We start from the raw sequence: 16,026 nt of genomic DNA, 5'->3' as shown, positions 1-16,026 counted from the left end.
CCTCCTCCTCCTCCTCCTCCTTCTTCTTCTTCTTCTTCTTCTTCTTTTTGCAGTGTAAGGTATTTGGCTTGCACATATGTCTGTGCACCACCATGTGCGTGTCCTGTGCTGGAGGAGGTCAGACCAGGGCATCAGATCCCCTGGAGTTACAGACAGATGTGAGGTACCATGTAGGTGCTGGTGATTTAACTCAGGTTCTCTGGAAGAGCAACCAGCTCTCCAGCCCACCCCACCCCCTTACGGTGTGCACCTAAGCTGTAAAACAAACAAATAATAAACTGTGTTGGGGTTTGGGACTACTGAGTTACTTTTAGGTGACCCTAAGACTTTCTGCATTAGCTCATTACTCCAGCGTCTCCTCTGCTGGGGGATCTTGGGTCTATTGTTGTGGCTTCAGTTTTCCTAACCAGAACCCTTCAGGGTTTTAGTAAAGTTTAGCTAAAAGCTGGTCTGTAAGTCAAGAAAAGTTTGGTGGATGTCACCGAAGACATAAGAGTAACTATGAAATGAACCCAGGTCCAGGAGTGCCCCCAGAAATCGACATTTATCATGTTTGACCGCATGGAGGTGTGTTCTGGAGTGCACTTCTGTGCATGTTTTGTGTTCATCGTGGCCTTTGGAATCTTGCTCTGAGTGTTGGAGGTATAAGGAAGCATTCTTATTACCTGGTCTTGGATGCCCTGAAAGAGGAAACTGGGTGCTAGCATGGGAATCTTCCTTCTCTCCTCTTCTTTCTCCTCCTCCACGTCTTCCTCTCCCTCTTTCTATTTGTATTTATGTGTTTTTGTATGTCTCTGTGTGTGTCATGTTCATGGAGGCCATAAGAGGGTGTCAGGTCCTCTGGAACTAGAGTGTGAGTCACCATGGAACCAAATCTAAGTCTCCTAGATGAGCAGTCACTGCTCTTAACTGCTGAGCTGTCTCTCCAGTTCCATTTTTTAAAAAAAAGATTTATTTATTTTTATTATATGTAATTACACTGTAGCTGTCTTCAGACACTCCAAAAGAGGGAGTCAGATCTCATTACGGATGGTTGCGAGCCACCATGTGGTTGCTGGGATTTGAACTTCGGACCTTCAGAACAGCAGTTCTTACCCACTGAGCCCTCTTCAGTTCCATTTTAAAAAATGCACATATGTATGTATGTACGTACATATGTATGTATTTAATCATCTCTCCAGCTACGCTGCTGGGGATCTTAATACGCACTATTTATTTTGGTGCAATGGCAATGGGGTGCAGAGCTGTGAATACAAACAGGTGAATGACTATTCCTACCTACATGGACTTCATTTAATTAAACAAGAGTCTAAAACAGAATAAAGCCTCCTCTTGAAAAAATGGTCAGCCTATCAGTTCTTCTCAAATGATATCTCTCACTCGTTGCTTTTCTCCGCTAACATTTCTGTACCTAGTCCCCTCCTGCAGGAGCTCAGTTAAACCCAACCAGTGGACTTCACAGCTCGAAGGTAAAGCGGCACTGGCGGACTACAGCTCCCGGCATGCACCTGTCCGCGAGGTCACGTGAGCGTCCGGAAGCTCTGGCCACATCCCGCTGGGTGAGGTGGCGGCGGGGGCGGCGAGAGCGGAGTCTAGCGGCGCGGGTTCTTCGGCGGGTCTCAGGTGCGAGCCTGCGTGCGCTCGGGTGCTTGCGGTGGGCTTCGGACGTGGGAGGCGCAGGGCAGCTGGTGGGTGTGGCGGCTCGGGCGCCGCTGGCAGCTGGCCCCCACCAGACCCCAACCGGGACCCCACCGGAGCTCCTGGTGCTGCAGCTGTGCAGTCCCGAGGCTGTGTGCACCGCAGAGGGAGGAGGACACCAGACACCAGAAAGGGAAGGTGGCCCAGCCCAGCCCACGCAGACCTCCCGGGTAGGGGGTACTTGTTCCCCTCGGCCCACCGATCTTGGCTCATGGGACGTTTGAACGGAAGAAAATGACACCCAAGGAAAGGGTTCATGGTTTAGCAAGAGGAGGGCCACGTTTCAGGTAGGGTGGGAGGCGTTTGGATAGGATGCACCGAGGTCAAAGGGAGAATGGACTTCGTGGAAAAACTAGGGGTTTGTTTTCAAGTAACTACCACGATCTCAGTTAGGGAATTCGGCTCTGCTTCTTATTCGAATGTCAGACTTTGATTGTTCTTATTTGCAGAGTGTGGCCTGTTCTTAATTTTGATAAGACAATGGGGGATGTGTCCACTTTTAACATTTTCTGCAATATAGTAAGCGATGCCATGATAATTTACTGAAATGTTTAGAGGATGCCAGGGCGAGCCTCTTTAGCCATTGCTTGATGTCTTCACACACATTTCTGTTTACAAAAACAATCACTGAGGAAGAGAACGCCTTGACTACTGTGATAGTTGAATTATCCTTTTGCCACTTGCCAGCTGTTTCCTGTAAGTAAAACAGAGTCTGCCCTAAACACCCAGTAAATCCTTTCATGTAATCCTTAAGTGAGGAAAGAAGTGAAGTAAATAAATGGTCTTGACCTTTAGTGTCAGAGTTCTCTGTTTTTCAGGAGCAGTTCAGTGCTCATGGTTTAAGGTTTTAGATGAGTGCCTGGTCCCCAAGTGAGGATGACCTGCTGTTGTTGCAGTGATAACTGGCACGATTAGGGCTTTGTCTGAAGGGCGGAGGAGAAAGGAGTTGTCTTTGAAAGAAAACAGGGAGAAGTTGCCTTAGGAACCCTGGTATAAATGGATGTGGTTTTAGGAACCCTGAAACAGCTAGCTAAGTCCTTAACATCTGTGGTAATGAGGCAGTTTTAAGAAAAAGTGTGTGTGTGTGAGAGAGAGAGAGAGAGAGAGACAGAGAGAGAGAGAGAGAGAGAGAGAGAGACAGAGACAGACAGAGAGAGAGAGAGAGAGCGCGAGTGAGCGCACGGACAAGTGTCGAATAGTCCAGGTAACCACTATCTCCCTGTGTAACTGAAGATGTCCTTGACCTTCTAATCTTCCTGTCTCTGGAGTGCTAGGGTTGGTAGTCAGGTGCCATGGGTGCTGGTCAAGCACTAGTTCCACCACTGAACTAGATCATGCTTTTTTTGTTGTTTTGTTTTTGTTTTGTTTTGCTTTGTTTTTGAGACAGGGTTTCTCTATATAGCCCTGGCTGTTCTGAAACTCACTCTGTAGACCAGGCTGGTCTTGAACTCAGAAATCCACCTGCCTCTGCTTCCCAAGTGCTGGGCTTAAAGGCATGCACCACCACTGCCCGGCTAGACCATGCTTTTAAGGCAGGCTCTCAAATGAATGTGTGCTTTGCAGCTCTGTAATCCAGGCTGGCCTCATATTCTCTCACACTTGGAATCTCCCTGCTGGAATTATAGGAGTATCCACCTGGGAAGACTCGAGTCTTGGAAAGAGAAAAAGATGTATCTGGTACCAGTGAATAGCTTCTAGTTAGATGATGAGAGATCAGAAAGATACTGTGTATGTGTGAGCATTGGTTGGCACACAAGTGATAGCCAGCGTATGCAGAACTGTGAAAGGGCGAGACTCACCCAGCCGTTGAGTGCTTGCCTACAGACCAGCACTCTGAGTACACGTAATCTTTTTACTTCGTACATGTAAAAATCAGACCCTTGGGAGCCAGATGATTGCCAGCTCTGTACATTTGAGGATGTTAGGGAGCCACATTTGTTTATAAGTTGGACTTTTCCCATCCCAAACTACATACCAGAGAGATTAAGCTGTAATTCAAGAGGTAATTGTAATTATCAGGTTTTACGAAGCCTGAGGTGTTTTCTCTTTTCCATTTACACATCTGAAAAATATGCAGAGAGCTGACTATGATTATATTTGCAAAGAACCTATCAGTTTCCTGGTGCCTTATAGGCATTCAACTAAATAAATCATTGACAAAGGTGTTTTTTTTTTTTTTTTTTTTTTTCCTCTGTCTAAGTGCTCTGGGGACACTGTGAACTTAGAACAGAGAAAGCCACTGTTTTTGAAAATGGGGTTTATAGATGAACAATAAACATGCAAATCGTTAAAGAAACAGAAATGGGGAATGGAATTTATTTATTTATTTATTTGTACTGGGACTTGAAACCAGGGCTTTTGCATGTGTATGCTAGGCAAATGCTCTCTCTCTATCTGGGTGCTCAAAGTGTCTTCTTCTTCTTCTTTTTTTTTAAGATTTATTTATTTATTATATGTAAGTACACTGTAGCTGTCTTCAGACACACCAGAAGAAGGCGTCAGATCTCATTACGAGTGGTTGTGAGTCACCATGTGGTTGCTGGGATTTGAACTCAGGACCTTCTGAAGAGCAGTCGGTGCTCTTACCGGCTGAGCCATCTCGCCAGCCCTCAAACAGTCTTCTTACTTCCAGGTGGGTCAGTGTGACACAGTATCCTGTTAATGGAACATTCTGTCTGTCTGTCTGTCTGTCTGTCTATCTAAGAAAGGGTCTCACTGTGAAGCCTTGACAGGCCTATAACTTGCTTTGTAGAACAGGCTGACCTTGTCAAATACACTCAGTTCTGCTCACTCTTGTGGGATTAAAATGTTCATCACCACACACCTGGCCCCAAGGGGAACTATTTTTGATGAGTTGTCTGGGTAGCTACTTAGGGAGGTGACATCTGAGGGGAGGAGCAAGCTATTGCAAAGAACCAAGAGGAGATGCACACAGGCCTAGAGGAGAAGGCTTGGCAGGCTCAGGGATTGGAGATGGGGGTAGGTAGAGGGAGGGGGTGGAGGGAAGGGGACAAAGAGTAGATTATGGCCTGACAGAGGACTGGGAACTCAGCTGCCCAGGATGGGACTGGTGGCATAATGTTCACATAATGGGAACTGCACATGCCTAGAAGCAGCAGGTGGGCAGGTGCCGAGAAAGTGCCTCTGAAGAAGCAGAGGTGGGTGAATCAGCACACTGCCGCAGTGAAGAAGAAAAAGTACCACATTGTGTGTTCTGTGCTCGGAAGTATGTTTGTGTGAAGGGGCTCTGCCTGTGGTGGATGAGGAGATGCAGAAGAATCCCCAAGACAGGAAAGGAACTGCTCAGACAAGGTATCTGGAGACAGAGGGAGGCTTTGTCCTCACTGCTGTTCTATACCTTCTGATCTTCTGCTGTGTAGTTTGGATGTGGGCGTCATCCTGCAAAGTTCATTTTGCTGTTGTGTGTGATTGGATCACTAGAATGCTAACTTCATCAGTGGGCGAAGCTACTGATGAGTTCATACTACACAGGCTGTTAGGAGGTGACGGGCCTGCCTTTGCCTGCACTTTGTTGCTCTCTTTGTGAGCATCTTTCCCCACCATGCCCTTTCATCCAGAACATGTGCCGGTCATAGGCCCAGAGTCCATAGAACCAAGTATGGACTGATGTCTCTGAAGCTGTGAGCCAATATATATTCTTCTCTTAGTTCATTTGCATCAGGCATTTGTCACATGATGGGACAGCTAACACAGCTGCCTGGCTTGTTTATTACCAACCCTCAACCTTTCCAGCTCAGTCATCCACTCAGGCAGACCCCTACCATTCCCAGCTGTTTCCTATCCCTGAATCAGACTCATTGCCTTCAAGGGACAAAGACAGAGAAGGCTCTGCAAAGAGTTTGGGTCTTAATGTCTCTTGGAAGCCATCACAGGTTTTAAACAGAGGTTGATTTATCACCCATCTTTTTTAGGGAGGAGTGGGTGCTAAAGATAAATGGGGGTGCGTGTCACTGGGTCAGCACACTACCATTATGTTGGATTCTAGCCCTTGATTTATGTGTTTTGGGGATAAGAGTCCTTTTGTGTATTTCAGGCTGATCTTAAAATCAATAATCTTGCCTCAGGCTCCTAAGTGCTGTGTTTACATGTGTTCCGCCCTGCCTGATTATGATCGGTGTTGTAAGATGTATTTTTGCTAATGTGTGAGGAATTATTTGTGAGTGGGGTCATATAGGGAGAAGAATCCTGTTACAGCAGACAGGTGGTAGATCAGGGCAGGTCTTCTTAGGGTGGAGACAGGGAGATTAAGTTCAGAGGTAAAAAGGAGTTTAGTAATGGGCTGGATGTGGAAGCTCAGAGAAAGGGGGAAATAAAGAAAATGAAGAATCCTATTCACTTTGTCCACAGGAAGGATGGAGGTGCTGTTTCCGAGGTGGGGAGTCCCAGGGGAGATAGATGTGGAGGAAATGGATCTGTGGAGGGCTAATCATGCAGTCAGTTGGTTAGTGGCATAAACCTGGAAGGCTTTGGTGCAAAGCCACAGGCCTGGGTGACAGCACGGAAAGATACTGGAGTTTAGAAGGGAAGAGAGAAAGCTCTGCTTCCCAGGCTGAGAAGGCAGAGCCGTAAGGGAAGTGTGGGAGGCTTGCCGGGCAGTGGTGCCCTTTGAGGTTTGTGGTTTGAATCTGAAGTCAGCCCGCGTGTGTGATTTTTCTCTGACAGAATTCAGCTGTGAGGATACAGGGAAGGAAGCGGGCCAGGCCTGGGAGAAGAAAAGACTCATTGGGGAGATGGCATGTAATCTGGTAAGGAAGTGTGGGTAAGGGAGGAGCCGGCTGGGGGAAATGAGTGTCGGAGCGGGAAGTATCTAACGCAAGCACTCTGGAAGGCAAGGGTGTTTAGAATGCTGGTGGTGGAAGGCAAGGGTGTTTAGAATGCTGGTGGGAGCCATTCCAGGCCTGAGTTTCACCCATGGAGTGAGTGAGGCTTCTTGGGGACACAGGGAAAAGTCAAGTGAGGAAGACAGGACTGAAGAAGGGTCTTAAGAGGGGACTCTTGCTGGGCGGTGGTGGCGCATGCCTTTAATCCCAGCACTTGGGAGGTAGAGGCAGGCAGATTTCTGAGTTCAAGGCCAGCCTGGTCTACAAAGTGAGTTCCAGGACAGCCAGGGCTACACAGAGAAACCCTGTCTCAACTCAACCCCCCCCCCCAAAAAAAAGAGGGGACTCTTTCCTCTTCTGGTTGGTTGCTCAAAAGTTCTGAAAGCAAAGGGGAAGGGCCTGTGGAACAGCAGCTCTCCAGTGTGGAGGGCCCGTTCTGGTAGTGGGTAGCAAGAGTTTCAGAGGGAAATGGGTGAGAGCTGCCCTGGGTACAAGGTGGGCAGGACCCATTGATTTTTGAAGCAGGTAGGCTGTGATAGGAGTGGTGGCTTCTTGAGAGGCAGGGGGACAGCCAAGTGTCTGTAAGGCTGTGGGTTAGTTAGCTCTCTCTCTCCAGGTTCCCAGAAAGCCTGGTGGGAGAGTGGACTGGATAGTGGTGCGGACCATGCAGGAGTGGTGGGTACTATTTTATGTTTTCTCTCCTTCCAGCCTCTTTTTTTTTTTGTCTGTGGACTTTGATTCAAGCGTTACTAGTACAGAACATTTTCATTTAAAACATATTTATCTACTTATTCACTCACTTATGTGTGTGTATGTGTGTGTGTATGTATTCAGGTAGGCATCTGCCCTATTCTCCCAAGTAAGGCACTGCCTCACCATCTCCAGCACAGGAAACTTTTAAAGGCTTGCTATATTTGGGTTGGAACAAGTTGTAAATCTCTCTCTAGAAATGAAATAGTGGATCACCCATATAACCCCAGCACTCAGGGGAATGCCGCTGAGGCAGAGTTCTTTCAAGTTCCAGACCAGCCTGGGCAACAGAGTGAGACAGTGTTTAAAGTTAAAGTAGAAGTTTAGGAGTAACAATGTAACAATTTAGGGCTCTCCCTCTCCAGATAAGTGGCAGGGTAAAGCCATCTTGTATCAGCATTCATAGTGCACTTCTGTTCTTTTTTGCAGAGTACACACACACACACACACACACACACATGAACGGGTGTGCGTGTGTATAAACACACACATTACAAAAATCACATTACTTAGTGATTATGAACTTGCTTAAAAATGCAGAAAGGTGGGTTTAGTGTTTCTGGATCTGATTGATAGCAGAGGTCTGTGTTTTGTTTTGTTTTTATGCAGTGCTTGGGATTGAACTTAGAAACTGTGAATGCCAGGCATGCCCTCTTCCACTGTGCTATATTCCCCAGTCCTGAGATCTTTTCTTTTTTATTACTTAATGTAGCCTAGGCTGGCCTAGAACTCACTCTATATACCAGAGTGGCCTTGAACTCTCAGAGATCTGCCTGCCTTTGCTTCCTGAGTTTTGAGATCAAAAGTGTAGCCTACCAGCAGGAGCTACTAGCTCCTGCCCAAGACCTTTTTATTTGTGGGTATTTGTTGTTGTTGGGTTTTTGTTTTGTTTTTTTGCGATAGGATCTGTCTGTGCAGCATTGGCTATCCTGAAACTCACTCTCTAGGCCAGTGCTGACCTCCATCTCACAAAAGTCCATCTGCCTCTGCTTCCCAAGTACTGGGATTAAGAGTGAGTGTGCCATCATCTGGCCCAAGACCTCATTCATTCATTCATTCCCCCTCCCTCCCTCCCCTCCCTTGCCCCTCCCTTTCCCTCCCCTCTCCCCCCCCCCCTTTCTTTCTTTGAGATAAGATTTCTTTGTGTAGCCCTGGCTGTCCCAGTACTGGCTCTGTAGACCAGGCTGGCCTGGAACTCAGAGATCCACTTGCCTCTGCCTCCCAAGTACTAGGAATAAAGGCCCGTGTGCCTCCACTTGGCCCAAAACCTTATTTTTAACATTTTATTTTATTAGTATTCTTTTTACTTTTAAGGTAACAGTGTGAAAGTTGAGGGTCATTGCTCAAAGGATACAAAATTTACTTCAGAAAGGCCTAAGTTCTAGATCCTATTGTATAGTATGGAAACTGGAGTGATAACAATGTGTTCTTCTAGGTTATAAGTGAGTAATAACAATGTGTCTTCTAGATTCTAAGTGTGTCCCTTCACAGAAAATGATACCTGGTGAAGCAATGCATTTGTTAATTCTCTTTGGAGCCATTCCACAAGTATACTATACATACTCCAAAACATACTGGATATGGGAAGTGCATACTGCATTTTGTGATTTAAAAAATAAGAAAGCCGGGCGTGGTGGCGCACGCCTTTAGTCCCAGCACTCGGGAGGCAGAGGCAGTGGATTTCTGAGTTCGAGGCCAGCCTGGTCTACAAAGTGAGTGCCAGGACAGCCAGGGCTACACAGAGAAACCCTGTCTCGAAAAAAAAAAAAAAAAAAAAAAAAAAAAAAAAAAAAAAAGAAAAGAAAAGCCAGACTGGCTACTGGGTAGTAGTGATTGCTTTGTAAGTCTGATGTCCTGGGTTAGAACCCATAATCAGTAGTGAGAGGACATTGGTGGGACAACTTCCAAAAGTGACCTCTATGATGTATCTTAGCATACATACTCAGATTCTCACACTCACACACAATAAGTAAATATATACACAAATAATAAGAAAAGCCAATTCTTAGCACTGTCAACTATTACATGATAGTTATATGTTCAGTATTCACACTGAGAAAGTACTAAAGTTACTGTGACTTCAGAAACATAGAAATTTGACTTTAATAAGTGGGGTGTGATGGTACCTACTTATAATCCTAGTATTTAAGAGGCTAAGGCAGGAGGATTGCTGCAGGTTGGAGAATAGCTTGAACTACATAGTGAATTGGAGGCTAGCCTGGACTACATAGTGAGGCATGTCCTTATAAATATTTTTTTCAGTTTTTGTTTCATGTGTATGAATGTTTTGCCTGCATGTACAGCTACCTAGTAGGTGAGAAGAGGGCATCAGTTTCCCTGGAAATAGAGTACAGAGGGCTGCGAGCTAACCTGTGGACGCCCGTGCTCTTAGCTGCTGAACCATCTCTCAAGCCCTGAGGATGTATCTTTAGGGGAAAATCAGCAAGCTGGACATGGTGGTGGACAGTTTTAATTACAACACTTGAGAGACAGAGGCAAAATGTATCTCTTAGGAGTTCAAGAGCAGCCTGGTCCACATACTGAGTTCAGGTCAGCCAAGGTTATATAGCAAGACTCCATTTTTGTTTTCCTTTTTTTTTTTTTTTTTTTAAAACATAGCTCATTTGGTAGAGTGTTTGCCTAGCGTGTTGGAAGCCCTGGGTTTGATTTCCAACTGGTTATGGTGGTACACACCTGTAATCCTAGCACTCTCGGGTGATGGGCGATGGGTGATGGAAGGAAGCAAGATCAGTTCATCCTTAACTACACCAGATCCTGCTTGATTAGGAAAAGAAGGAAGGAAATGCATAAGTAAAATAAAGAAATAAATTGGGTTTTATTAATTTGTAACAGAGCTGGCTGAATTTGAAAAGCACTAGACAAGAACAGTGTGTGTTCAGAGTGTTGGATGTGGTGAAAGCAGAATATACTGACATCCAGCCTTGGCAGACACTCCTGTGCTCAAGGGCCCCTCGCTCACATCTGGTTGGAAGCTGTCTCTGGGCTGTGCACAGTGTACGTTTTAATTATTCTAATTACATAGGACCAAATGCTATAATAGTATTCATTTCAAATGGCAGTCTGCCAACAGCAGGTGACTATTTAAAACTGTTTTCTCCATGTGTGTTTATTAAAACTTTTATCTTTCATCTCTATGGCTTAGGATAAGGTGGTTTATTTAGAAACTAAATCCACATGGTCTCATACATACATACATACATGCATTCATGTGGCTCTGATTATACAACTATTACTGTTAAAGCAATAGTCATCTCAGTTCCTTGAATTTTAATATAGTTATTCATTATTTTATTACATGTCTTCCTGTGTGGGGGATGGTGCACATTTGGAGGTAAGAGGACAACTTGAGGGAGGGAGTTGGTTCTCTACACCCTGTGTGGGTCCTAGGGATCCAACTTAGGTCATCAGGCTTGGTGGCCTATGTCCTAATGGACTGAGCCATCTTGTTGGCCCTAGCTCTTTTTCTTCTTTTTTAAAGATTTATTTATTTATTTTATGTATATGAGTACACTGTAGCTGTACAGATGGTTGTGAACCATCATGTGATTGCTGGGAATTGAATTCAGGACCTCTGTTTGCTCCGGCCCTGCTCGCTCTGTGTCCCAAAGATTTATTATTATATGTAAGTACACTGTAGCTGGTGGGTACTTATATGTAAGTACCCACCAGAAGAGGGTGTCAGATCTCATTATGGATGGTTGTGAGCCACCATGTGGTTGCTGGGATTTGAACTCAGGACCTTCGGAAGAACAGTCAGTGCTTTTAACTGCTGAGCCATCTCTCCAGCCCTGCCTTAGCTCTTCTTATATTACATTTTGAATTTTATATCTTATGTTCTCTCAGTGATTTGAGGTCGAATGCATTCAGGTAAAAGAACTGATTTCTTGTTTGCTTTTTCTTTGGTTTCGTTTCATGCACAGCCAGCTGGCCTAGGACTCACTGTATACCAAGGATAGCCTTGAATTTCTGATCCTCCTGCCTCCCCCTCTCCAGTGATGGTATTACAGGCGTGCATGATCTTGCCTTGTTTATATGGTGCTGGGGATCAAACTCAGGACTTCCCGTATGCCAGGCAAGCAATCTGCCAAGACCAAGAACTGTAATTTTAGTAGCAACACATGATAGCTCTTGTTTTTGTAACTTCTGGAATGATAAACAGTTTTTATTTTTATTTTGTCAGAATTTTTAGAGTCTTACTGTGCTCATAGATTTGTTAGCATTTTTCAGAAGGAATGCTTTAAAAGTGGAATTAGCTACATTCTATTGATTTGGCGCTAAAACAGTTACTTTTGGGGTATGAGTAGTGACTTTCCCTGTATCTTGAGCTAGTCTTGAATTTTTCATTCTGCCTCCATCTCTTGAATATCAAGATTACAGATGTGTGCTACAATGACCAGTTAAACTAAAATATATACCTTAATACATTAAAACATTTAAAATGTTATTTTATATGTATTTTTTTAGCATGTATGTCTGCACCATATGTGTGCCCAAGAAGCCAAAAGGAGGTTTCGTATTCCCTAGAACTAGCGTGAACGAGCCTCCATGTGGGTGCTGGGAATCACATCTGTCCTCTGAGCTCCTGAGTACAGGTTCCCACGGACGCCAGATGCAGCAGATCCCCTATGCTCTTAGCACTGAGCCACCTCCTCAGCTCTGTGCAGATACCTCCTTATTTTAATCAGTATTTCTAGTATTACCTGGAACTTTTGGTTTAGATTTATTTATTTATTTATTTTTTTTTTTTTGGCTTTTGAGACAGGGTTTCTCTTTATAGCTCTGGCTGTCCTGGAGCTTACTTTGTAGACCAGGCTGGCCTCGAACTCAGAAATCCGCCTGCCTCTGCCTCCCGAGTGCTGGGATTAAAGGCGTGCGCCACCACGCCCGGCCAGTTTGGTTTAGATTTAATAGTTCAGTTCTTCTGCGTTGTTCCTTCCCTTCCTGTGAGCGCCTTTCTTCTCAGTTTGCACCACTCTTCCTTCCGTTGGGGTTACTCATTTGTTGAGGTTCCTTCTCCCACCACAGGACAAGCCAATGACTACAAAACATGATTGTCAATTCAGTTTCCTGTAGCCTAAGAGATGAGGAGTCAATTATTTGTTGCCTGGTCATAAACTACTAATTCAGACTTCACAAAATTTATTTCAGGTACTTTGGATTATCATTCTCTCATCTCTTTTTCTGCCTTCCTGTCTGTCTGTCTGTCTGTCTGTCTCTGTGTGTGTATGTGTTTGAGACAGGTCTTCTGTAGCCCAGGTTAGCCTCAAACTTCCTTTGTAGCTGAGGATGCCTTTGAGCTAACTCTTTTTTTTTTTTTGGTTTTTCAAGACAGGGTTTCTCTGTGTAGCCCTGGCTGTCCTGAAACTTACTTTGTAGACCAAGCTGACCTCGAACTCAGAAATCCGCCTGCCTCTGCCTCCCAAGTGCTGGAATTAAAGGCGTGGGCCACCACCGCCCCCACTCTTGAGCTAACTCTTGATCCTTCTGCCTCAGCTTCCCAAGTGCTGGAATTACAAGTGTCAATAGGTCTGCTTTATGTTTGAGAAAATGTCAATAATGTGTCTTTGTCTTTGTAGAAAGAAGAAACAATGTAACTCAGTCATTGGAGGACTGGGGTCAAGGTGAAGAGGGAGGTGGGAAGAGCATGGCCTGGCCACGGTGTTTGCAGAGAGGAGCTCTCCTCACCAGCTTCAGCCATCACCACGTTGCTGTGTTCCTGCTCACGTTCTTCAGGTAATGGCTGGCTGACACTCTTGTCTTCTGCCTGTGGGGACGATACTGTATCAGTATGTGGGTTGACACAGGCTTCCAGTGAAATAGATGGCTTCGGTTTGTTGTTGTTTTGAGACAAGGTTTCTGTGTGATAGCTTTCTTTTGTATTTTGTTTTGTTTTGGTGCTTGGCATAGAACTCAGGGTTGCAAGCATGTGGAACGTATGCTCTGTCTCTGAGCTACATATCATTCCCCTAAATATTTAATGACACCCTTGTAAGTCAACTTTTTTGAGATAGCATCTTAGTGTGTAACCCTGACTGGTCTGTAACTTGCTATGTAGACCACTCTGGTCTTGTATTCACAGAGATCCACCTACCTCTGCCTCTGGAGTCACGGTGGGCTTAAAGGTGTGCACCACCACCCCAGCCACAGTCCAACCTTTTTTTTTTTTTTTTTTTAAATATGTGCATAAGTGTTTTTTTTTTTTAAGATTTATTTATTTATTATATGTAAGTACACTGTAGCTGTCTTTAGACACCCCAGAAGAGGGCATCATATCTCATTATAGATGGTTGTAAGCCACCATGTGGTTGCTAGGATTTGAACTCAGAACCTTCAGAAGAGCAGTTGGTGGTGCTCTTACCACTGAGCCATCTTTCCAGCCCGTGTATGAGTGTTTTGAATGCACTGTGTGCGCGAGCATTCACACATTAATTCAGGCTAGCCTTGAAATCATAATCCTGTATCAGCCCTTATATTATAACTATGCATCCAGGTATCCCCATTATACTTAATTTATTGATGACTTTAGGATGATTGTTCTCTAGGTCATTTTGCATTTTGCTTTCTAGGGGTCATTTGACAATTTGCTGCATTTCGATTGTCTTGATGGAGAGTTACTAGTTTCATTTACTGTCAGAGACTTGGGGGTACTGCTAAATGTCTCACCTTGAATCAAGAACTTGTTAACATAAAATGTTGCAGAGGTTAAGAGGCTGAGTCTGATATTAGGTGTTCTTTATGGAAACCGGGGGCTTGTAACAAAAGATGTGTGCATTCAGGAGACGTGCAGAGAATGCCCAGAGCCTCCTAGAGCAGCAAAGATGAGAGAGATGTGTAAGGAATTTTGGTAACTTCTGAGGGTTAGTAGCCCCTGACTAGACAGCATGACTGGAGGAATTGTCTGTGTTTCTGATTCTATAGCCCTAAGTGACTTTCATAGGAACATAATCTGAACTAGTACATTTAGGGGTAGGGACATATACGTAGGCCTCATACTCAACTGGTCTGATATATTATATTATATGGATTTTATTATTAATTTTGTTTGTTTCCTCATTTGCTGTGGGTGTGCTCTCTGCTGTGGTCTGAGTGGAGGTCAGAAGACAGGTTCTTGGAGCTTGTTCTGTCCTTTTACTATGTATGCCCTGGGGATTGAACTCAGGGCAATAGGCGTGGAGTTAGATTCCCTTAGCCACCACCGAGCCATCACCAGCCCCATTAATCTTTATCAAAGGCACTCAAAGTGTTGACTTCCTCCTCTAGTAATAAATTAGGAAAGTGCTTCTGTAGTCTTTCCCGAAGAGGCACCATGCCTTAAATTAGGTGCAGCCCATCATGTTTAGTTTCAGGGTAAACTATGCACAAACAGCAGACAGTGGGTTCACAAAACAGTGCCCCCTACCTGAGTGCTGGGATTAAAGGCAAGTGCTATCATCATCTGGCTAGCAGAGTCCGTCTTTTTAAAGATTTATTTATTTATTATATATAAGTACACTGTAGCTGTCTTCAGACACTCCAGAAGAGGGCGCCAGATCTCGTTGTGGATGGTTGTGAGCCACCATGTGGTTGCTGGGATTTGAACTCTGGACCTTCGGAAGAGCAGTCAGGTGCTCTTACCCACTGAGCCATCTCACCAGCCCCGCAGAGTCCGTCTTAATTAGTAGTTTTTACAAAGCAGCAAATAGTTTTCTTTTTTGTAAAGCTTCCAAACTCAAAGCAAATGCGCACGGGTTTGAATTTTCTTGAGTGCTGTTTTCTTGGCTTCTCATTCAGTTGTCTTTTCTCTCTGTGTTTTGCAGCTATTCATTGCTCCATGCGTCAAGAAAAACGTTTAGCAATGTGAAAGTCAGTATCTCTAAGCAGTGGACCCCAAATGCTTTTAACACATCACTTGACCTGCCTGCAGAGGTACGCAGAATGCTAGGGCGGAGCTAAGGAGGGCTCTCCTGTGCCTGCCCATAAGCTCTTCTTAAGTTCTTTTTCCTGTCATCTGCTCAGACTTTTTTAAAAATTTTAAAAAAATTATTTATTTATTTATTTATTTATTTATTTATTTATTTATTTATTATATGTAAATACACTGTAGCTGTCTTCAGACACTCCAGAAGGGCATCAGATCCCATCACAGATGGTTATAAGCCACCATGTGGTTGCTGGGAATTGAACTCAGGACCTCTGGAAGAACAAAGCCAGTGCTCTTAACCCCTGCCACCTCTCCAGCCCCCTTGGTGGTTTATTTTTGATTTTTAGTTATTACTTAATCTTGTACCCTTTCCTTTTCCTCCCTCCATCTCTCTCTCTTCTCTCTCTCTCTCTCTCTCTCTCTGAGACAAGGTCTTACTATGAAGCCTGGAGCTTGCTTGTAGACAAGGCTGGCTTGACTCCACAGAGCTCTGACGGCTCCTGCATGCTTGGTTAAAGGTGTGAGTCATTACCCAGACACTTACTTCTTTCTTTTTTTTGTTTTCCTTTTCCCCTTCTTTCTTTCCTCCCCTCGCTCTCTCCCTCCTTCCCTCACTCCCCCCTTTCCTTTCTTGACAGGATCTTTCTATGTAGCCCTGGCTGCTCTGGAACTTGTCACCAGCCTGGTCCTGAACTCACAGAGATCTTCCTCTGCCTCCTGAATTTTGGAATTAATGGTGCATGCCACCCAGCATGGCTCGCTCGCTCGCTCTTTCTTTCTTTCTTTCTCTCTCTCTCTTTCTTTCTCTTTCTTTCT

The 16,026-nt window shown here is 44.7% G+C and overlaps 1 protein-coding gene across 6 annotated transcripts in view; it reads left to right on the top strand.

Moving 5' to 3' along the window:
- The first annotated feature begins 1,540 nt into the window (after nucleotides 1-1,540).
- The window catches only part of Slc37a3 (solute carrier family 37 member 3), a 40,247-nt gene continuing 25,761 nt past the window's right edge, over nucleotides 1,541-16,026 (top strand). The window contains exons 1-4 of one of the 6 annotated variants that reach the window (XM_029478662.1): nucleotides 1,560-1,623; nucleotides 12,336-12,458; nucleotides 12,887-13,043; nucleotides 15,107-15,215. In XM_029478662.1, coding sequence (XP_029334522.1) covers nucleotides 12,955-13,043; nucleotides 15,107-15,215 — 198 coding nt within the window. In that variant the 5' untranslated portion in view covers nucleotides 1,560-1,623; nucleotides 12,336-12,458; nucleotides 12,887-12,954. Of the gene's footprint in view, nucleotides 1,624-4,243; nucleotides 4,331-6,381; nucleotides 6,465-7,162; nucleotides 7,215-12,335; nucleotides 12,459-12,886; nucleotides 13,044-15,106; nucleotides 15,216-16,026 lie in introns of those variants that run through there. The other 5 variants (XM_029478661.1, XM_021164501.2, XM_021164500.1 and 2 more) reach the window with 5 other exon arrangements.

This window comes from Mus caroli, chromosome 6, assembly GCF_900094665.2.
Source record: "Mus caroli chromosome 6, CAROLI_EIJ_v1.1, whole genome shotgun sequence".
Taxonomy (NCBI): Eukaryota; Metazoa; Chordata; class Mammalia; order Rodentia; family Muridae; genus Mus; species Mus caroli.
This window is presented reverse-complemented; position numbering and strand designations above follow the sequence as displayed.